The sequence below is a fragment of the Zophobas morio genome, unplaced genomic scaffold (genome assembly GCF_036711695.1).
Source record: "Zophobas morio isolate AGI-343-1 ecotype UQ-CSIRO unplaced genomic scaffold, CSIRO_AGI_Zmor_V1 ptg000010l, whole genome shotgun sequence".
In the NCBI taxonomy this organism is placed as follows: Eukaryota; Metazoa; Arthropoda; class Insecta; order Coleoptera; family Tenebrionidae; genus Zophobas; species Zophobas morio.
The window spans coordinates 1,752,741-1,776,757 of NW_026972115.1; the positions used below are offsets into that span (position 1 = coordinate 1,752,741).

Here is a 24,017-nt window from a genome sequence, read left to right on the forward strand (position 1 = left end):
TTATTTCAACATGAGTACATTTTTTCTAAAAGGTAATTCAAACTACAGTTTAGAAAATAATGGTATTTACTTTATCACAAAATGTAATTAATTTATACAAAAAATACATATAGGTAGCTCTTTTGCTAAATAAGCACAACTAACTAAACGAAATAAACATTTCAAGTTTCAACACAACCAAACCTCAGAAGACGCCGAAAATTTAACAAAAGAGCTAATACATATCAATTGCACAAGCCACTAAATCAACTAATCAGTCTATAGAAATCATTACAAAATAGAGAATCTTAAAAGCAGACACTGGGTTCTTCCAAACATTTTCCACTTAGAAATAAACGAGACAGATTCGAAAAAATCACAAAACGCAAAAATATTTTGTCTCTAAACTAACACGCAACTGTAGAAAAAAAGCGAAATTGTAATATACAACAAGAACTAAAAACCATATTGTTACAATATAGACTCTTCGTATGTACACGTGTTCACAGAACACACTATTTACTCTGATTAATAGTATTATTATTATTATTATTACTCATTTGTGGTTTATTGGCACCTTGGGTACCATTGACCGCGTTTTGAGGCCTCGGTATGTTCCGCACAGGCCCTAACGTCAGCATCGTGGTGGCGCCCAGCGCCGCCACATTGCCCGGATTCCGCCCATTTATAATGGGCAGAGCGAACATGCCGTCTGGTCCCGACGTCGGTAAAGGAATATAGTTAAAAATGCCCATGGAACTGAGTTTCTGGAAGATCCCTGGTTGCTTGAGATTGATCAAAGGCACGCCGATTTCACACATGCCGCTGTTCGTTTTGTGGTAGTTTTGCCGGTGCTTGCTCAGACCCATCGCGTTGGGGTACTGCGCTGGACAGAGGTCGCACTTGAAGGGCAGACCTTGCCTCTGGGGGGGCTTCTGCTGGGAGTTTGCCGTTTTCATGGGCTGGGAGACTGGGGAAGTGTCGTCGGTTAAATCGACGGTGGGAAGATGAGGTTCTTGGCCGGAGTTGGCAGCCTGGAAAATCGCATAACCTCACTTTCGCGAATGCGTCTATTGGTGGCGAACTAATCACGTGACGACTATGACTTACCTTATTGGAGTTTTTGGCCGACGGGATAATACTGACAGCCGCGTTCAGGTTGAGCTGCGGAGGAATGGCGGGATTCTTCTGGCCGTCGCATTTATCCTTCGGCTTCGGCGTCGCCGTCACCGTGATCCCCCTCGTCGCTAAAATGTTGGCGACCGCCTTAGCGTCGGACTTTTTGGGGCTCTGGGGCCGGGGCTGTGGATTCCGTACAGACAAAGTAATAGAGTCTGACAGATGCATGACACTGCTTTCTGACGGTTCAGCGGTACCACCCTACACCAAATTTAGTTACCAACCACCGGGCGGAAAATCCCTGCCAACTAACCTGTACACTGGAGATCTGCGGCAAGCCTCCGTCGGTATTCTTCGGCTGCATGCAGATCACCTGACAATCCTCGTCGTCTTTGTCGGGCGTCAGCACGTCCAGCCTCTTCTTCTTTGCTTGCAGCGCTTGAATCTGCTCGGGCGTCCTTTTCACCAAAGGTTGCCTAAGTTGCCCGTTTTGGTTCACCGGCATTCGCGGCCTCACGCTGCGCACGGCCGTCATGCCTCCACCTCTGGGTCGAACCATGGGCGCCCTTTGTCTGGGCATGGGCTGCCGCTGGTTGTTCATGGGCTGCCTGGGCGCGACGGGCATGCGCTGAGGCTGCATTTGCCTCGGTGGGGGTTGCTGGCGCGGCGCCAGAGGACGATAAGGCTGATTCTGAGGCTGCGCCTGCGACGACGGAGGCTGGCCCATTTGGGGCTGACCCATGGGCGGCTGACCCATCGGGGGTTGTCCGAGCTGAGGCATTTGCGGCTGAGGCGGAGGGGGCGGCATGTGTTGGGGATACCCAGTAGCGGGCGGGTAGTACATGGGGTTAGGAGGCGGGTACGAGGGGTACGACTGGTGGTACATGGGCTGGGGAGGGTGGTGGTACATGTTCGGGGGGTGGTACGGGGGCGGCGGATGCGGCGCTTGCGGAAACTGCTGGATGTTGATAAGGACGTTCTGTTGGTGCATGCCGTTACCGGATGGTTGCAAACGGGACACTTGCTGGGCGAGGGCTTCCATGGGCAGCCCCGCGAGGCTGCTGAGGGCGTTTTGGTTCATTTGGTTTTGGGAGTGGTTGTAAAGTTGCTGCAAGAGTAAACAGGATCAGGAAGGGTTAACATCATGGAAATGATAAATCACTGGTTCCCAAATTTTTTCCAGGACCCTCTTCTGGGAAGAATTTTGCTTGTTGCGCCATCTATCACCAAGTAGTTATTTCAGTTCCAACTTGTGTGATGTGGCTTGAGTGCAATATCTATCGAATATTTTGACATTTAATTATATGTATATGTTCCAAAAAATGCGAGTAATTATTTTGAAAATTCTTTCGCACCCTTCAGAGGGTCCCGACTCACAAAAAAAAAACGTTTTTATTGTCGAAAAAGAAATTACCAAAGCGTTGCTGTTCCTGTCGCCTAGTCGATCCAACGGAATAAACTCGCTATCGCTCGTGGTGAACCCAAAATCCTTGGCCCGCTCATTGTTGTTAAAAATGGCCAGAATGTCGTCGTTCCCTGGCAGCTTCAGCGGATCCTCCATCGACGTGTTCCACGCCTCCTTCTTCCCCTCGCCCCCCATGTCCGCGTCCCCGTCCGGATTATCGTCCGTGATCTCCGTGATCGTCAGCGGCTCCTTCAGCAGTCCGGTCGTCTTGATCCGGATCTTGGGGTAGTCCGGCGAGGGCTCCGGCGGCGGCGTGGGCTCCGCCCCCGGGATGCTGCCGCACTCCGACCCATCCCCTCCCACTTCATCGATTTTGGCACCCGAAATGGAAGAGTCGCTATCCGCTGGAGAGCTCTCCGGGACGTTCACTTCGGCAAAGTTCGGCGAGAAGTTCACATTGGCATCTTCATCTGGCTCTTCAGGTTGCTCCACCTCTTCTTCGTGGCTCTCCTCCTGTCCGCCCTCCTCGTTTTCCGCCAGATTGTCTGCTGATTCCGACAGTTGAATGGGAGATCGGTCGCCGGTTGGCGAGTTGATGATTTCGAAACTGTTGCCTGCTTTGTTCTTGAGGGTGATCTTGAGGGGCGGCAGTTGGACGCGCGTTAAGCTCACTTGGGGTTGCTTGATGTGGTGGAAGAGGTGGTCGTACAGATAGTGTTTACTTGTGAAGTTGACGTTGCAATCCCAACATCGTAGGGGGTCTAGGTCTTCACTATCGCTCGAATTTTCTGAAAAAGGAAAGAGAGTGAGGTTGAGCGGGTGCGGGGGTGGGGGGTGAGGTTGTTAGGGGTGCGAATAGGCGGTGTTTATTTGTGCAACTAGAATTATAGGTGGGGAAATTAGTATAAATAAGCTAAAAATGAATTGGCAAAAATTATAGCGAGCCTTTGTATTTTAAATAAACCTTTGTATCCTACGACGTGTTGTCTGCTTAGAAATTTAAACCAGCGTGAACATCTGTCGCATTGTATACCAATTTGAAGATAAAATTGCACTTGATAAAGTTATGTGTAAAAATAGCTTCTAAAATTTAGCTACAAAGAATTATTCATATTGCATTTGCAAGTATAATTTATAAGCAAACTTTTTCTGTTGATTTTAAAACACACCAACTCTCTATTTTTCCTATGTCTGTGATATTATAGAACACTTCAATGAGTGATTTATAACCTCTATAACATCTTATCGTATCAGATTAACACATTTGACACGAATCTAATCTCTGTGTTCATCTTCCATTAAGTCGATTATAACATACACTACTCTTGCTCATAAAATTCGTTGCCAGAATATATGCAAACTTTTACGACTAATTTAGGTTTGGCAAATGTTCAAACAATGATATTTAGTGTCAGTGTGAATGAAAAGTGTACTTCACACTACAAAAAAACACTTACCCGAATAAAATTTCAGTATTCAAGTGTGCTGAACACGAATTGATCACAAACATGTCAGCACTTTTTTCACTGAACTGACAGTGAACGATGTTTTCTCAACGTCAATTCAAACTGTCAGTCATTTTTTGACACGAAATATGGATGTTGTCAACACTGTTCCAGTCAATGCGTGATCATTGTTTGAACCAGTCTGACTGCGTCAAACCTGATTTTACTGCTTAGTGAGAAAAAACGGTTGCGGTGTAGAAGTTTTTTATTCTAGGTGAATCGAAAACTTTTTGAGTTGCATTAGGCCGCGACATGCGCCAGTAGTTGGCAAGTAAGTGCGTTGCAGTTAGAGGTAAATGAGATAAATTATATATGGCCAGAAGTAAATATTTAATTATAACTGCAGGAAAGCAGATAATCATTTAAGAATATGAAAGAGTCGTAGAAAAAAAAATTACTGAATAAAAAATTTTTATGCGAACGTTGTAGTAAATATTTGTCCAATGTAAAAAACAACACCCTTAGTAGCAGACCGAAAAATGAGCTAAATAGAAATTAATTGATCGAAATAAGTGATTGTTTAGTGTTTAATTGATCGTTCATTGCATTTTTAGACGAGGAGAGAGCATGTTTCGCTTCAACTTTTATATCAGTGCAAAGACAACATTGAGCTCTATGAGGAAGAACCGGTCATTTTTGTTTAAAATTTATATTTATCAAAATATTTGCTTTGTAAAAAAATATTGGATAATGATAATAACTACATTTCCGAAAAACGCCAACGTCCATCAGTCGATTCCAAGAGGTTGCTGAGTTTGGCCTGAAGATTAAACACCATCGTTAAAAAACTTCAAAAAACCGAACGCTGAAACCGGAGTCCGCTGTCTCATCCCGTCTTGCTAAAATAAGAATAATTTTGGCAAATGACATACCTTCCAAGAAAACAGAGGCTGGGTGAGCGGGGCTAGTATTTGATAAGATAAGACAGATTTTAGCACTTTTGACATTTTGAACCATATCCAAAATTTAATTGAAGACTTTTTTGTACATTTCGATATCCAGAAGTCATTTTCAGCTTCGTTTCTTTGGAAATTTCTACCGTTTTTCTAAAATCGCTACTTGAAATACAGAAATTTTTAAAGTTTCCTCAAAATAGCTTTCTATAAAAATTTTGTAGATAAAAAAGGAAATTATTATTAATTTTTGTTCCATTGTTCCATTATTGGTTTCCACTTCCACTCGACAGAAGAACATATTTAGTATTTGCTAAGATAAGACTGATTTTGGCAAATCACATACCTTGCAAGAAAATGTAGGGCGGGTGGGCGGGGCTATTACTTGCTAAGATAAGACTGATTTTGGTAAATCACATACCTTGCAAGAAAATGTAGGGCGGGTGGGCGGGGCTAGTATTTGCTAAGATAAGACTGATTTTGGCAAATCACATACCTTGCAAGAAAATGTAGGGCGGGTGGGCGGGGCTAGTATTTGCTAAGATAAGACTGATTTTGGCAAATCACATACCTTGCAAGAAAATGTAGGGCGGGTGGGCGGGGCTGGTACTTGCTAAGTATGAGAGTATTGAAATATCGAGCTTTTGAAAAAGTTTGCTAAAAATTAACAAAAAATTCCAGGATATAAATTTCGACGTATTTATTCGAAAAAATATTAAATGCTCCCGGAAAAAAAAAATTGAAAATATTCGATTTAAAAGTTAATGAAAAGAAATTATAATAAAAATATTCTGGAAAATAAAAGGAGTTTTTGAAGAACTGAGAGTGAAAAAAACTTCTGGAGGTCAGTAACTTACAAAAAAATCTTTTTCGGTAATGTTCGAAGTTGGTTGAAAAAAGACTGAAATTTTCAAAAGAGAAAGTATTGAAATATAGAGCTTTTCAAAAAGTTTTCTAAAAAATTTAGAAAAAAATCCAGGATATAGATTTCGACTTACTGATTCGAAAAATATAGCGCATTTATGTTCCCAGAAAAAGATTTTGGAAAAATTCCATTTGAAAGTCCATTAAAAAATAATAGTAAAAATTGCGATGTTTCATTGAGCGATTTTGGAAAAATGGAAGGATTTTTCAAAGAAATGAGAGTGAAAGTAACTTCTATATGTCGTAATCTACAGAAAAATCTCTTTAGATAATTTTTGAGGGTGGTCGAAAAAAGGGTGAAATTTTCAAAAGAGGAAGTATTGAAATATTAGAGCTTTTGAAAAAGTTTACTAAAAAATTTAGAAAAAATTCCAGGATATAGATTTCGACTTACTGATTCGAAAAATATAACGCGTTTATGTCTCGGAAAAAATGTTTGGAAAAATTGCATTTGAACGTCAATTAAAAAAAAAATTAAAAATTGTCATATTTTGTTGGGCGATTCTGGAAAAATGGAAGGACTTTTCTAAGAAATGGAACTGAAAGTAACTGCTAGATGTCGTAATCTACATAAAATCTCTTTGGGTAATTTTCGAAGCTGATCGAAAAAAGAGTGAAATTTTCAAAACAGGAAGTATTGACATATAAAGCTTTTGAAAAAGTTTGCTAAAAAATTTAGAAAAAATTCCAGGGTATAGATTTTGACTTACTGATTCGAAAAATATAACGCGTTTATGTCTCGGAAAAAATTTTTGGAAAAATTGCATTTGAAAGTCAATTAAAAAAAAATTAAAAATTGTCATATTTTATTGGGCGATTCTGGAAAAATGGAAGGACTTTTCTAAGAAATGGAACTGAAAGTAACTTCTAGATGTCGTAATCTACAGAAAAATCTCTTTGGGTAATTTTTGAGGGTGGTCGAAAAAATGGTGAAATTTTCAAAAGAGGAAGTATTGCAATATTAGAGCTTTTGAAAAAGTTTGTTAAAAAATTTAGAAAAAATTCCAGGATATAGATTTCCACTTACTGATTCGAAATATAGCGCATTTATGTTCCCAGAAAAAGATTTTGGAAAAATTCCATTTGAAAGTCAATTAAAAAATAATAATAAAAAATCGCGATGTTTCATTGAGCGATTCTGGAAAAATGGAAGGACTTTTCAAAGAAATGAGAGTGAAAGTAACTTCTAGATGTCGTAATCTACAGAAAAATCTCTTTTGTACTTGAGGTGATAATAGTTAATAAGATTGAGTCAATTGATTGCATTATTGTTTTAATGCACTTGTTAACAGCTGCTGTTATTGTGATCACGACTGCAATGTGTTGGTGTATCTTTCGTTTTGAATTTTAAAAGTGTACTGATAAGCTACAAAGCAATTTAACTATTGCTGTTTATAAAAATTAAAAATGTAGTAAAACTTTTATCACATGTATAATTTATAAGTTAAAGATAAGGTAGTTACAATGTAAGCAGTAATTTTTTTCACTTGTCATTAAAATAATAATAAAAATGCTGCTATCAACAATCAAAATCGTGGTTTGAGTACACATGAAAAATGTAAGATGATCACCTGATTCTTGAAACGTAGTTTTTGTTTTGAATTCTAATCGATCGCAGTGTTGCCATCTGCACAAACAAACTTGTTAATATCTTAAACTTCAGGAAAAAATCGAGTGAATGAACAATGCGTTTGAAAATCCGTGCCTTTGTGTGCTTAAACACAAAAAATCTTTTTATGTCTTTGAAGACTTGTTTACTTCTCCAGTTATAAAGACTGTTTAAAAAGAAGCCTAATCCAAGTTTTTCTCACCACATAAAGGTGCCCACTTGTGTGATTTCCCATTTATCTTATTCATATTTTACAAATAATTTAATCTTTTAATGAAAGCTTTCCTTGTTTCAACAAGTCTCAGTTAACCATTCAAAGTACTTTGAACCACGACTGCACAAAACTGTAGCACGAAACCTAGTCGACATTGCAAACGTAAAGTAGCTACACCTTGTACGAGAGCCCTCCAACAAACTCAGAGCGTACTTGTCCCAGTCGTGCCCTGATTTCAAGTGCTTGAGTCCACAGCTGCTCCATTCATTACACAAAGACTTAATTTTTTACTGCGTTTGGTTTCCTTAGTGGCGTTTTGACAGTTCTAGTCCCTCGTGAGCGTCTTCTGGTGGTCTTATAACATTCAGACGAGTTTGGCATACTTCCTTATAAACGTTATAACCCTTTTCGCATATTTAAGTAACTCAAGGATCGAAGGATTTACGTTGTGGCCTACTCCAACTCAAAAAGTTTTCGATCGCATGATGTAATAGGTTTTCATTACAGAGTCCACACAAAATAGATCACAGATGAGACGATTTTCTCCAACTCAAATAAATAATCTCGACGAGATTTAAATTTAACCAAAGAAGATACAAACTCAAACGTAGATTTATTATTGGTAATTAGACTTCGTGGTATCGACAGCCGGCACCACAAAAAGGAAACGGTTTCTTTTTTCCTTCAGTTAATTTGCCAATATATTGCTACGATATTTCTACAATTATAAACTTCTTTGAACCAAAGGACTGTTCTCAGAATCTTTAAAGCAAAGCTTAAAGGGAGCTCAATAATGAAAATAATACGCCTCCAGTCCTTTTGTCGAGTCAGCGCATTTTAGAGAAAATTAAGCAAGTATGAAATTAGTTTTGGAAAACCTTAATTGCATACAACATGGATACACAAAAATGCCTTGGATTTCATGTGAGTAAGATTGTAGAGAACGTCAAGATATTTTCCGGAAAGAAAAGTGAACAACAGGAAAAAACTTCAGACATAGAACTTCACCAGCTTACACTCCACTACAATTAATAGATTTATGAAAATCTCTCATATGAATTAGTTCTACAAAAAAATCAAATTTGTTACTTGTCTGTCAAGAATTTTGACTCCAACACGGTGAATTTCAAACGTGTATGTTTGGTTGCATACGCTACACATTGACAGTCATCAACTTAAAATTAGTTTATTTATAATAATTTAAGCCTGGTGTACTATAGATGCCACAAAAAATATGCAAAAATATAAATATCGATATTAAAATATCCATTATATATGTTATTAACTTTATTATATATTCTATTATAAACAAAAAAAAAACATCAGAATTGGTACTCATTATTTGTAATGAATAATGATCAATTTCCAATATTGACTGTATGACATGAACTAATCTTGCGCTGCAATAATAAATAACAATCCATCATAAATATTAACACGAGTTCAAGGTTACTTCCTGATGTCAGCGCCGCTTTAATTGACAATTACACAAAAACATAAATGACTACCAATTTGTTTTTACTCCAGATAATTAAGTGCAATGCGACTTTCGTAATTAGAAGTGATCACCAATTTGAAGCTAAAAAAGTAACCTTCAATATGAAACGAAAAAACAAATTAATTAAATGACAGTCATTAAACCACAATTATGTGGCACTCAGAAACCCTAAACGATCATAAAAAGCAAGTGCGCCTTTAAAAAAAAAAAAAAAGTTAGCCAGTCAATCAACCTAGGAAGTGTTAATACCAATCAAGATCGCCAGCCAGAAAAAATGACAGCGCGCTTTTCGTTAATTGGTGAAGGCGGGATAAGCGTGGGTCAAAAACCAAAAAAAAAAAAGAAAAAAAAAAGAAAAACAAAAAATATTTACCACAGTTCAAGGCAGTCGCGTCGTTCGAAACATCCCCGTCGCTTTTCATTTTCGGTCTGGAAAAGAAAAAACCAATAGTCGAATGATCGGCTCGCTATCAAATATCATACGTCATTGTCAATCACGCTCATTAACGTGTCAACGTCAACTCGGTCAACTGTCAACGGAAAAGAACGCACCAATCAAGATAACGCCTCGCATCCGCACACAAATAAATGGCAATGCGCAGCTGAAAAGCTCGTTAGCCGACTAAATACTCACAAGCATTATTGCCGGCGAAACTGGCGGCCACCTCTCGAATCGCTCTGAGGAACACCCGCGGAAAAGGCAGAAACGTGGTTCGGAAACGATCGCGCCCGGCGATGCAACACGCAGACAGCAGCGAAATGCGGCAGGAGCGGCCCGCGCGGGGCGGCCGCCGGGGGCGGGGGGCGGCGATGGTTGTGGTGGGGCGGCGCAAGCGGAGAACCACGAACCATTTGGCCGGGGAGGGGGGCGAGTGAAACGGCAGTGAAACTCCTTTGTTCGCCGTGAAACACGGCGGCGGGACGCGGGAGGGGGCTGATTGCGTTTCACAGCCGGCGGGGCGATTAGCGTACGGAGGGCTACCACTAATTTATGCGGAGCGTGTAAACGCCGCAAACGTTAACGGATTTGCGGCGTTATCTTATCGCAGCGGACTGAGAATGCGGCCTTGAGATACCGCCTCGGGATTCGAGGAGGGTTATCTCAGGATGTTCGAACGTGGCGCGCTCGGACGGGGTCGGAGCGGGGAGGGGGAGGTTGCGTTCTCCAGCCAGTTGGCTGAGATAGCGGCAGCGGGGAAAGCCGGGTTTGATGGGAAGTTGAGGAGTTACCGTGAAAGGAGTTCGGTAAATTGTAACGTTGCGTTCCCCCACTACCGCTGCGCTACTTGTAGACTCAAATACTAGGACATGGAGTATTGTTTATTTACAGTTATGTAGATGCATATATATTACGTTGAATTTTATGGTTGATAATGATCGCGTGATGCGAGCACTTATGATGAGTTACTGACAAGTATATGACTTAAGTACGTACTTGCTGATCAGGGTCGGACTTGTCTTATTTGTTAGTCGACCAGCCAGAAGTATTTCAAGATATTTAATTTAAATTAAAATATGTACATATAAAATTGAACATCTCCGCCACTGGAGTCTCTGCCCGATACAATATCAATATTTATTCGTGTAGTATAATAACGGATTGTAAAAACGAGGCAAGTTCTGTACTGCCATAAGTTATTATTAATTAAAAAGAACTTCCCTCGCCCCTGAAGTACAGTGCAACAAATCCCGCTTTTTATGAATTTAAAACTGTATTTTTTTTGTCATATCCTCTATAAATTCAAAAATATGGATGGTAAGAGTGGCAGTTTAAGGAAAACTGCAGATAGACAAGCAGACAGAAAAGAGTACCTACTTTTTCGTACTGTAGGTGTGATGAAACGTGGAGAAAAAATGAAAGCTGATGGACCCTATTAAAATACTTCATTGGCTTACGCTTGGGAAGCAAAAAGGAGTTTCAGCTTGATTAATAGATTTTTCAACATGAACTGAGTTAGTAAGCGAAATATTGAGTAAAACACAACTTAAATAAATATGAATAACCAAAACAGTAACTTTTTCGAAAAACTTTTTAAATTTTAGATCTCGTGTTAGAAAATTAATTTTTTTGTCATAATCTCTACAAATTTAAAAATATTAATAATAAGACGAGTCACGGTTTAAAGGAAGTGACAGGCAGACAGAAACTTGGAACCTAATTTTTCGTACAAAATAAACCAGTCAGAAAAGCCACCATGTGAAAATGAACCAATTGTACAATCAAGCTGTCAAACTGACATTACTTGCTAATTTTGACAGGTAATAACAGTAAATGTTACTTTAAACATTAACAACAATTCCCGCTAAATTTGAAAATAATTTTTTGTCATAACCTCTATAAATTAAAAAATCAGAAAATAAAAAAAATTAAAGTTATCCAAAAATTGAAAAAGTTAATAAATCCAAAATTGTTAAAAGAAAACAAAAGGTTTAAAAAATCCAAACAATACAAAAAAGCCCAAAAACTAAAGAAATAAAAAAAATCCGATAATAAAAAAAACTGAAAAATCCGAAATATCCGAAATTTCCAAAGAATCCCAATAATCCGAAAAATCCGAAAAATTCGAAAAATTTGAAAAATCTGAAAAACCCAAGAAATTTGAAAAATCCGAGAGATGCAGATGATACAAAAAGTCCAAAAGATCCGGAAAATCCAGGAAATTCAAGAAATCTAAAAAATAAAATCAAGAAATCCAAAAAACGCGGGTAATCAAGGAAATCAAAGAAATTAAAGCAATTCAAGGAATCTAAGAAAGCCAAGAAATCGAAGAAATCGAAAAAAATCCAACATATTCAAGAAATCAAAAAATCGAAAATATTCGAAAAGTACAAAAATATCCAAAATATCACAGAATTTAAAAATCCAAAAATCTAAAAAATCCAAGAAACCTAATAAACTCAAAAATAATCCAATAACTTTAAAAGTGTAGAAAATGTAAATAAAAACTATAAAAAACCGAAGAAATCCAATAAATCAAAGAAACTCAAGCCGTTCGATAATTCCGAAAAACCAAAAAAAATAAAAAAAACTAAAGTTATGCAAAAATTGAAAAAGTTAATAAATCCAAAATTGTTAAAAGAAAACAAAACGTTTAAAAATACAAACAGTACAAAAAAGCCCAAAAACTGAAGAAATAAAAAAATCCGATAATCCAAAAATTTGAAAAATCCGAAAAATCTGAAAAATTCGAGAGATCTAAAAAATCCAAAGAATCCATGAGTTCCAGATGATACAAAAGATCCAAAAAACCCCAGAGACCCAACACATCCAAAAGATCCAGAAAATCCAGGAAATTCAAGAAATCTAAAAAATAAAATCAAGAAATCCAGGAAACGCGGATAATCAAGGAAATCAAAGAAATTCAAGAAATCCAAGAAATCGGAGAAATCGAAAAAAATCCAACATATTCAAGAAATCAAAAAATCGAAAATATCCGAAAAGTACAAAAATATCCAAAAAATCAAAGAATCTAAAATTCCAAAAATCTAGAAAACCCAAGAAACCTAATAAACTCAAAAAAAGCCAATAACTTCAAAAATGTAGAAAATGTAAATAAAAACTAAAAAAAATCGAAGAAATCCAATAAACCGAAAAACCGAAGAAATCCAATAAACCAAAGAAACTCAGGCCGTTCGGTAATTCCGAAAAATCAAAAAATTAAAAAAAAATAAAGTTATGCAAAAATTCAAAAAGTTAATAAATTCAAAATTGTTAAAAGAAAACAAAAGGTTTCAAAAACCCAAACAATACAAAAGAGCCCAAAAACTGAAGAAATAAAAAAATCCGATAATCCAAAAATCTGAAAAATCCGAAATATCCGAAGAATCCCAATAATCCGAAAAATCCGAAAAATCCGAAAAATTTGAAAAATCTGAAAAATCCAAGAAATCTGAAAAATCCGAGAGATCTAAAAAATCCAAAAAATCCATGAGATCGAGATGACATAAAAGATCCAAAAGACCCAAGAAGTCGAACAGATCCAAAAGATCCAGAAAATCCAGAAAATTCAAGAAATCTAAAAAATTAAATCAAGAAATCCAGGCAACGCGGGTACTCAAGGAAATCAAAGAAATCCAAGAAATCCAAGAAAGCCAAGAAATCGAAGAAATCGAAAAAATGCAACATATTCAAGAAATCAAAAAATCGAAAATATCTGAAAAGTACAAAAATATCCAAAAACGAAACCTAATAAACTCAAAAAAAAAATCCAATAACTTCAAAAGTGTAGAAAATGTAAATAAAAACTAAAAAAAAAACCGAAGAAATCCAATAAACCAAAAAAACCGAAGAAATCTATTAAACCAAAGAAGCTCAAGCCGTTCGGCAATTCCGAAAAACCAAAAAAATAAAAAAAAATAAAGTTATGCAAAAATTGAAAAAGTTAATAAATCCAAAATTGTTAAAGGAAAACAAAAGGTTTAAAAAATCCAAACATTAGAAAAAAGCCAAAAACTGAAGAAATAAAAAAAATAGTCCAAAAATCTGAAAAATCCGAAACATCCGAAGAATCCCAATAACCCGATAAATCCGAAAAATTCCAAAAATCTGAAAAATCCGAGCAATCTAAAAAGTCCAAAAAATCCATGAGATCCAGATGATACAAAAGATCCAAAAGACTCAACAGGTCCAACAGATCCAAAAGATCCAGAAAATCCAGGAAATTCAAGAAATCTAAAAAATAAAATCCAAGAATTCCAAGAAAGCCAGGAAACGTGGGTAATTAAGGAAATCAAAGAAATTTAAGGAATCGAAGAAATCGAAAAAAAATCCAACATATTCAAGAAATACAAAAAATCAAAAATATCCGAAAAGTTCAAAAAATCCAAAAACCAAAGAATTTAAAAATCCAAAAATCTGAAAAATCCAAGAAATGTAAAAAATCCGAGAAATTAAAAAATCCAAAAAATCCATGAGATCAAATGATACAAAAGATCCAAAAGACCCAAGAGGTTCAACAGATCCAAAAGATACAGAAAATCCAGGAAATTCAAGAAATCTAAAAAATAAAATCCAAGAGTTCCAAGAAATCCAGGAAACGCGGGTAATCGAGTAAAATCAAACAAATTCAAGAAATCCAAGAAAGCCAAGAAATCGAAGAAATCGAAGAAATCGAAGAAAATCCAACATATTCAAGAAATACAAAAAATTGAAAATATCCGAAAAGTTCAAAAAAATCCATAAAATCAAAGAATTTAATAATTCAAAAATCTAAAAAATCCAAGAAATCTAATAAACTCAAAAAAAAAAATCCAGTAACTTCAAAAATGTAAATACAAACTAAAAAAAAAACAAAGAAATCAAATAAACCAAAAAAAACGAAGATATCCAATAAACCAAAGAAACTCAAGACATTCGATAATTCCAAAAAACCAAAAAATCCAAAGTAATAAAAAAAAATCGAAAAATCCAAAAGATCCAAAAGAATCCAGGAAACCCAACAAATTCAAGAAATCTAAGATGTCCAAGAATTCCACAAAAACCAAAAAAATACTACAATCCCAAGAAACTCAACAAATTGAATAATACAAAAAATCAACAATATCCAAAATGTTTTAAAAATTAACAAAAAAAACAAGAATTTAAAAAATCCAAAAATCTAAAAAATACAAAAAATTCAGAGAATCCCAAAAATCCAAAAAAAGCAAGAAACCCAAGTGTTTTAAAAAAGTCAACAGTCCCTTTTTGGACAAAAAGAATGTTAAAAATCCAAAAATCTAAAAAATCGAAAAAACCCAAGAAACTCGAAAAACTCAAGAATTCCTATAATTTCAAAAATCCAGGAAGTGCATAATATCCCAAAAATCATAAAATAAAAGAGCAAATAATAAAAATTATCGAAAAAATTTAAAAAATCCAAAAAATCCAAAAACCAAACAATCCAAATGCGAAAAATTAAAAGAATCCAAATGATACAAAAGGTCCGAAAGATACGAAATATCCAAAAGATGCAAAGTATCCAAAAGATTTAGGAGATCCAGAAAATCCAGGAAATTAACGAAATACAATCCAAGTATTCCAATAAATCCAGGAAACGCGGGTAATCAAGGAAAGCAAAGAAATTCAAGAAATCCAAGAAATCGAAAAAAAAACAACATATTCAAGAAATACAAAAAATCGAAAATATCTGAAAAGTTCAAAAAAATCCAAAAAATCAAAGAAAATAAAAATCCAAAAATATGAAAAATCCAAGAATCTGAAAAATCCGAGTAATCTAAAAAATCCAAAAAATCCATGAAATCAAATGATACAAAACATCCAAAAGACCCAAGAGGTTCAACAGATCCAAAAGATCCAGAAAATCCAGAAAATTCCAGAAATCTAAAAAATAAAATCAAGAAATCCAGGAAGAAATCGAAAGAAATCTAATATGTATATTCAAGAAATACAAAAAATCTAAAATATCCGAAAAGTACAAAAATATCCAAAAAATCAAAGAATTTAAAAATCCAAAAATCTGAAAAAACTAATAATCTGAAAAATCCGAGAAATCTAAAAAATCCAAAAAATCCATGAGATCAAATGATACAAAAGATCCAAAAGACCCAAGAGGTTCAACAGATCCAAAAGATCCAGAAAATCCAGCAAATTCAAGAAATCTAAAAAATAAAATCCAAGAAACCCAAGAAATAGAAGAAATCGAAAAAAATCCAACATATTCAAGAAATACAAAAAATCGAAAATATCCGAAAAGTTCAAAAATCCAAAAAATCAAAGAATTTAAAAATCCAAAAATCTTAAAAATTCAAGAACCCAAATAAACTCAAAAAAAATCCAATAACTTCAAAAGAGTAGAAAATGTAAATAAAAACTAAAAAAAAACGAAGTAATCAAAAAAAACTCAAGACATTCGATAATTCCTAAAAATCCAAAAAAAATAAAAAAATCGAAAAACCAAAAGGATCCAAAAGAATCCAGGAAACCCAACAAATTCAAGAAATCTACGATATCCAAACAATCGAAGAAATGGAAAAAGTCGTAAAAATCCAAAATATTCAAAATGTTCAAAAATTAAAAAAAAAACAGAATTTAAAAAATCCAAAAATCTAAATTATACAAAAAAAATTCAGGGAATCCAAAAAATCCAAGAAATGCAAGAAATCCAAGTATCTTAAAAAAGTCAACAGTCCATTTTTGGACAAAAAGAATTTAAAAAATCCAAAAATTTAAAAAATCCAAGAAACTCAGGGAACTCGAAAAACTCAAGAATTCCTATCATTTCAAAAATCCAGGAAGTGCATAATATCCCAAAAATCATAAAATAAAAAAGCAAATAATAAAAATTATCGAAAAAATTTTAAAAATCCAAAAAATCCAAAAACCAAACAATCCAAAAATGCAAAAAATTAAAAGAATCAAAATGATTCAAAAGGTCCGAAAGATACGAAATATCCAAAAGATGCAAAGTATCCAAAAAATCCGAGAGATTTAGGAGATCCAGAAAATCCAGGAAATTAACGAAATACAATCCAAGAATTTCAATAAATCCAGGAAACGCGGGTAATCAAGGAAAGCAAAGAAATTCAAGAAATCCAAGAAATCGAAGAAATCGAAAAAAACAACATATTCAAGAAATACAAAAAATCGAAAATATCTGAAAAGTTCAAAAAAATCCAAAAAATCAAAGAAAATAAAAATCCAAAAATCTGAAAAATCCGAGAAATCTAAAAAATCCATGAAATCAAATGATACAAAACATCCAAAAGATCCAAGAGGTTCAACAGATCCAAAAGATCCAGAAAATCCAGAAAATTCCAGAAATCTAAAAAATAAAATCAAGAAATCCAGGAAGAAATCGAAAGAAATCTAATATGTATATTCAAGAAATACAAAAAATCTAAAATATCCGAAAAGTACAAAAATATCCAAAAAATCAAAGAATTTAAAAATCCAAAAATCTGAAAAAACTAATAATCTGAAAAATCCGAGAAATCTAAAAAATCCAAAAGATCCAAAAGACCCAAGAGGTTCAACAGATCCAAAAGATCCAGAAAATCCAGGAAATTCAAGAAATCTAAAAAATAAAATCCAAGAAACCCAAGAAATAGAAGAAATCTAAAAAATAAAATCCAAGAAACCCAAGAAATAGAAGAAATCGAAAAAAATCCAACATATTCAAGAAATACAAAAAATCGAAAATATCCGAAAAGTTCAAAAATCCAAAAAATCAAAGAATTTAAAAATCCAAAAATCTTAAAAATTCAAGAACCCAAATAAACTCAAAAAAAATCCAATAACTTCAAAAGTGTAGAAAATGTAAATAAAAACTAAAAAAAAACGAAGTAATCCAATAAACCAAAGAAACTCAAGACATTCGATAATTCCTAAAAATCCAAAAAAAATAAAAAAAACCGAAAAACCAAAAGGATCCAAAAGAATTCATGAAACGCAACAAATTCAAGAAATCTAAGATATCCAGAAATCGACGAAATGGAAAAAATTAAAAATCCAAAAAATACTACAAGCCCAAGAAACTCAAAAAATTTAATAATACAAAAAGTCGAAAATATCCAAAATGTTTGAAAAATTCAAAAAAATCAAGAATTCACAAAATCCAAAAGTCTAAAAAATCCAAAAAAAATCAGCGAATCCAAAAAATCCAAGTATCTTAAAAAAGTCAACAGTCCAAAAAATCAAAGAATTCAAAAAATCCAAAAATCTAAAAAATCCAAGAAACCCAAGAAACTCGAAAAACTCAAGAATTCCCATCATTTCAAAAATTATCGAAAAAATTGAAAAAACCCAAAACCAAACAACCCGAAAATTCCAAAAATGCAGAAAATTAAAAGAATCCAAATGATTCAAAAGATCCGAAAGATACGAAATATCCAAAAGATCCAAGAGATTCACAGGATCCAGAAAATCCAGGAAATCCAAGAAATCGGAGATCGAAAAAATCCAAGAAACCGAAGAAATCGAAAAAAATTGGTCGGAAGTTGCTTCGACAGAACTTCCCTCGCTCCTGAAATACAATGATAATTTTTTTGCGCCACCCTGTATACGCAAATCCAAAAAAATAACGGAAATTATACACTACAAGTACAGACTCAGACGGAAACGCTTACGCTCGGAAAGTAAAAAATTGAAAATTTAGACACTTACAGTAAAACTCAAGACGGATTCATAAACCACAAGTACAAGATTAAGATATATTAGAAAATTTAAACTGCGTTTATTAAAAAAAGTCTGAGGGGATGATGAAACGATAAATCACTTAATAATTAATAATAGTAAAATAATAATTGTCACTGAGTACTTCGATGCGCCACCTCTAATACTTGAAAATAAATATCGAAAGAATGCGGCGATTAAGCACGTAGCCAGTTTCACGCGAAGTAGCACTTGTCACATTCAAACCACTACCGAACCATTTTTCCACTGGAAAATAAATTTGAAAATGTTTTGATCCCCTTCCCATCACGTGACGTTCTATAATACTGTCTTTTAAAACAGTAGCGAAGTGCGTTAAAAACAGTGCACAGTATATACCACAAACAAATACAGGTAACCTTAAGTTATAATTACTCCGCATTTAGTACGTAGTTCTAGTGACAACTCGTTATATAACACGAACATAGATATAAAGTTACAATTATTTCGCACTTATCAGTTGCAATGACAACATTTTTTACTTTAATACGCCAACGTGCTTCAATTTAAACACCACTCGAAAACAAAATTAGTAAAAGAAACCGTTCCAACTTTGACCAATCCTGACGTTCGCCAGTGTTGACGCAGCTTTTTAAAATCAACGTTAGTTTCAACACAGAACAATGGGATCTTGTTTACTGACGAGGTCGTAAGTTTACCCAATTCCCCTCTTTCGTTGCGCAACAGCTACGCCAGCGTTAACAGCTTCCGAAACATTGTTCACATTCTTATGCGGTTGCACAATTCCTTGTATGCCACCTCTGCATTTCTTGTTCGTAGACGCATCAACAGCATAAAATAAAATAATCGTACTTGAGTCATCAAAGTGAAGCGATTGCATCCGGTTCTATTAAATTTTTCTTTTGTTTGGGAGCAGTCGTTAATTACAAACAATCAAGGCAGATTCATAAACCACAAGTACATCGTGTAGGTGTTTGAATAAAAAAAAACTACTGTAAATATCAGTCATAGAAAAATTGGCAGGATTATCTCCTTGATAGCTGCAGGAACTGGATTTTGTAAGAAATTAGGCGACAAACGTGACGTAACTAATAATAGAGTCAGAAAGGTTACGAAAATAGCGATAATTTTATTCACAAGCCATAGAGTTGTAGGAATGTGATTTTTTTTAGACGAAATCGTAGTTTCGGGCAAAACTTGGTCAAAATTACCACCCAGTGGTGTTACTACAAGTTTTGGTGTTACTCTATACAGATCAGTGTTTATGTTGATTTCTCTAATTGGGTTTGTTGACTAGAAACTAGTCGTATTTATTATCAGATATTTAGATAGTGGCAGGAAACCGTGGTGTTGGCGTCCGGCCAATGGCGTTATGCGGCGAGTTCATTCTAGTTCAGTTCTAATTTGTAGTCAGGATGTTAACTCGCCAACGGGGGAGGGAGAGAGGAGCTAGATAACTCCCCCCCCTCCGTACAGCTGCTGTTCTTCCACTACAGTTACAGAGAGGGACTATAATTTTTTACGTCCATGAAACTTTAATTACCCGTTATATATTTATGAAATCAATTAGAAACCCAGCGCTGAAAAAATCAATATCAATCTTATTAACAACTCTCCAGAAAATTTCGTCTCAAACTGGATAGAGTATCAGGCTTCTCTGGCAATATCGTAAAGGAAGCCATTATCGTAATCACGGAGCGTAACGACATTATTTAACGGCCACAATTTACATTTGCTTGCGCAGACTAACGACAGCCTGAAGATCGCAGGTAAAAATCCCCCTTTTCTACTACTTCAAGGTTCTTTGGCCCTAATACCATAAGCCATATGCTCTGTCGCTTTGTTGTTTATGGGTCTTCAAGTCTTTGTGCAGCCGTTCGAAAACCGGATTTGAACTACCTGCTTTGTATGGAAAAGGAATTGTGGACAAAAGTTGCTCGCTACAGGATGCCGGACTAATGCGGGAGATCTGGGTTCATAAATCTATTTATAGACGACTAGTCGAAGATTGTCACAGTGTTTGAGGTTCTGGCTAGAAACAACAGCGCTGGCAGAATATTGTTTAGTTTGTCTATTGAAATTACTAGCGGGAATGAACTAGTTCGAAAGCAGTGGACGGTGTAGTCATTACAATGCTGCGACCGACTTTTTTCAAATTTTTAGCTTTACATTTAAGCGACAAAAATTCTCTTGGTAGCTGTGTTAGAATTAATTTAATTCTTCTTGAGAACACGCACCAAACACTTCACAAATGAAATGACTACAATTTTAATAAAGATATAATTTAACAAAATACAAAGCTCGGGAGAAAACTCCACTTCTGCTCGAGAAAGTATTTTTGAATTTTAACTTTCCCCTTTGTAGTTGTTTTTCTTGTTTTAATAAAGTTGTCAATTCTGAAAATTCATATTCTTGTTCTGACACCAGGCTTCGTATCGTGAAATATTTAACTTGTTTACTACAATTATTTTTCTTTAATTATAAATTCACGAAGGGAGTTTTTAAAATCCCATTTAGAAACACAAATGTTTTTTCGATGCTTTAGTTTAATCTCGAGCTGCTTTCATTTTTTGTTGTTCTTAATTCGGTTAAAAACCTTAATCCGCCAAAATCGTGCGTTTTAAACTGAAATCAATTTCAGGTTCGTCAGAAACCATAGTCGGTGTATGCGCAGCTATAGAATTATTACTATGTATTTGTATAACATACATTAAACCACATTATTGCACTGTAGTGAGTTTGGTTGTTAAGATTAATGTACACATAAATTCCGCTGATAAAAGAACCATTTCTTTGGATTTTTTCGCTCGCAACGAAATAATATAAGCAAACTTTTTATTTAAATTTAATGTTCTTGAAAAATCCGCCATAAAATTATAAAACAATAATAATAACAATAAATTTGAGTCACGATGATGACGCAGTGTCTTAGTTTCGTATCATATAATAGAAAACTTTGTCCTCGTTTAAACCTAACCTCAAAGTATGTTCAAACAAAAGAACAATGTATTAGAATTAATGAAAGTCGTATTAAAAATTATTAACGTAAGACACTCACTTAATATAGAAAATAATTTTATCTGCATTACTTTTCACTTTTCGAACGTTATCTTCAAATGTAGTGCTTGTTAATACTGTTAGTATCACTTTATCAGGCTTAAATGATAAGAAAACTTGACAACTTTAATATATTTGTCAAATAATATACTTTTACTAAAATTGATAACTGTATCAGGATATATTTAGGACAGAAAGTCCATCACACTTACGTATACTTAGCACAAATAACCTCTAACTGCTAATTTTATTGAATAATTGTAGTAATTCATTCTTCTAATCTAACTTCAGTTGCGTCACCGTCTCGTTAGATTTGATCCAATTAAATTCTGAATAGCATCAATTGTGACAATTTCAATTGACTATTTTACATTATCAATAAATGCTCTTGACGTCATAAGTTTATATTGCAATTGTATTATCAAGGGAATGATTGTTTTACAGCATGATCTCTCAAGATAAGGGAGTAACATGTGATCTGAATTATTCAAATAATTCGCCAAATTTTGTCTAGGTTATGTTCGATTTACGTCAAATCAAGAGCAGTGGTACCACCCCAAGCTCGACAGCCAACGCCAGCTCTAATTCATGTCATTTTCGTCGCACAATGTATTTATTTAGAAACAGTTCCACCAACACACACTTAGTTCCTAGATGATTAGATCTAAATGAAGCCCAGCTGAGCACCACTAAGTATATGTTGGTTTTGCGAGTCATGCTATTAGTGAGATGGCCGACATCCGGTTGAGCTAGTTGCAAGCTATTTCTAGATAACGTCACAGCTCATTGAAAGTTTCAAGAGGGCGACGCACTTGATGCAATGATCGACGCTCAAAATATTCCATGCATGTTCAATGGGGAAAAGATCAGAGGAGAGTGCTGGCCATGGCAACGGCGCTGTAATCGAGTGACGCTTGCGGTATGGACTGAAAAATAAACGTAGCACCCTGAAATTTCTAAGGTCAAATGAAGGACGAGGGTTTAAAGCTTCTTAGAAAGCCGGATTTTAGAAGAAGGGATGATGCGAAAGGTTCGGGTTCTTTGAAGGATTCTAAGGCGACCGTGAAATAACCTTGGAAGACTCTAGCTAAAGCTCAATTCTCTCAAAATTCCGAGTAGTCGCAGGTACTGGAACTTGCTTTCGTTCCAGAATAAAGTAAATCCGCCCCTGTTGACAGTTTGTCGACCGGCATATTTTAGCCGAGAATTTGCGGTGGTACCAGTTTTAGTAGTTACGATTACTATTATTTAATAAGATAAAGTGCTCGTAGTAATAACCTTGAACCAAACATGCTTTCTAACTTGTGATAGCGTTCCCCAAGAAAATTTATGAGGTACAACGTACACAAGTTAGCACAACTTTCAGGTTTCGTAATTTGTTCACAACGTTGAGTACATAAAGGTTTGGATTGACACTGAGAAAATAAAGTAGGGTCGATCTATGTAAACAAAAATGTCTCAAGTTTATTTTTTGAATTATACAGAGTGTTGATTTGAAAATTATTTTGTTTGTTTGGAGTGAAGAATAAAAACAGTCCTGTGGGTCGCATAATTGAAAGGTATTTTTAGTAACTTCGCGATCTATGGTGTGTCTTAAAATAAAGTGGGACCTCCTCATTGTTGTGTCATTAAAAAATTGTGGACAACTAACTAGTGAAATAAAAATTTCTCTGTGGAGTAACATATAGAGAAAATACTAGTCATTCCGTAAATTCTTGTACAGAAATATGGACTTTGCACTTACGCTCCACCCCCCGGTCTCACGACGAATAAAAAAAATCATTACAATTGAGACGGGGTGGGTGGGTGGGGCTTATCCATTTCAATAAGAAAATATTTACTTAATATATCAAGTGGTCAATTCGAGGTTAGAATTATGTTTTAAGTATTATGTTGTTGAAAGTGAACTATATATTAAGAAAAAGAAGCAATGATTAAGCCCCACCCACCCACCCCTATCCCAACTGTGACATAGTCATCTTTTCACAACAAGAAACTTAGAACATGGTTAAAATGATACATTTTTGCAAGGAAATATGGATTTTGCAATTATGGGGCGGAGCCTAATTATATTTTACGTGTTTTGTAAATATACGTAGTCGTCTTTTCAGAACAAGAAACTTAAAACATGTTTAAAATGGTAAATTCTTGTAGACAAATATAGATCTTTCTATTAACCCCGCCCCTCGATCTGACAACGAATGAAAAATTTATCATAATTGAGAATTGAGATCGGAGCGGGTATGGGTGGGGCCTAATCTTTAGCTTCATTTTTTCTTAATATACATAGATAGTATTGTTTGAACACGATACTGAAAAATAAGTTTGTAATTTTTCGTAGAAAAATGAGGATTTTGCAGTAAAACCTCGCCCTCTTGGCTCACGACGAATAAAAAAAATCACCAGAATTGAGATAGGGCGGGTGGGTGGGGCTTATATTATGCCTTGTTTTTCTTAATATACATAGCCATCTTTTCACAAGAAGAAACTTAAGAGATATGGATAATTATGTGGCGGGGCCTAATTGCAAAAATAATATTTCCTTATACAAGTGTTCCATTTTAAACATGTTTTAAGTTTCATGTTGTGAAAAGAAGTCTACATATATTAAAACAAAAAGACAAAATATAAGCCCACCCACCCGCCCTATCTCGATTGTGATGATTTTTTTTATTCGCCGTGAATCAAGTGGGAGGAGCTTAACT

General features: G+C 35.0%; 1 protein-coding gene across 4 annotated transcripts in view; it reads right to left on the reverse strand.

Moving 5' to 3' along the window:
• Window positions 1–58: 58 nt before the first annotated feature.
• LOC135126100 (protein piccolo-like) overlaps window positions 59–24,017 on the reverse strand; it is a 32,323-nt gene continuing 8,364 nt past the window's right edge. Inside the window, exons 1-6 of one of the 4 annotated variants that reach the window (XM_064051912.1) lie at window positions 9,781–9,913; window positions 9,520–9,575; window positions 2,513–3,291; window positions 1,412–2,206; window positions 1,090–1,359; window positions 59–1,013 (exon numbers count right to left, since the gene is read on the reverse strand). In XM_064051912.1, coding sequence (XP_063907982.1) covers window positions 495–1,013; window positions 1,090–1,359; window positions 1,412–2,206; window positions 2,513–3,291; window positions 9,520–9,568 — 2,412 coding nt within the window. In that variant the 5' untranslated portion in view covers window positions 9,569–9,575; window positions 9,781–9,913 and the 3' untranslated portion in view covers window positions 59–494. The other 3 variants (XM_064051914.1, XM_064051911.1, XR_010280005.1) reach the window with 3 other exon arrangements.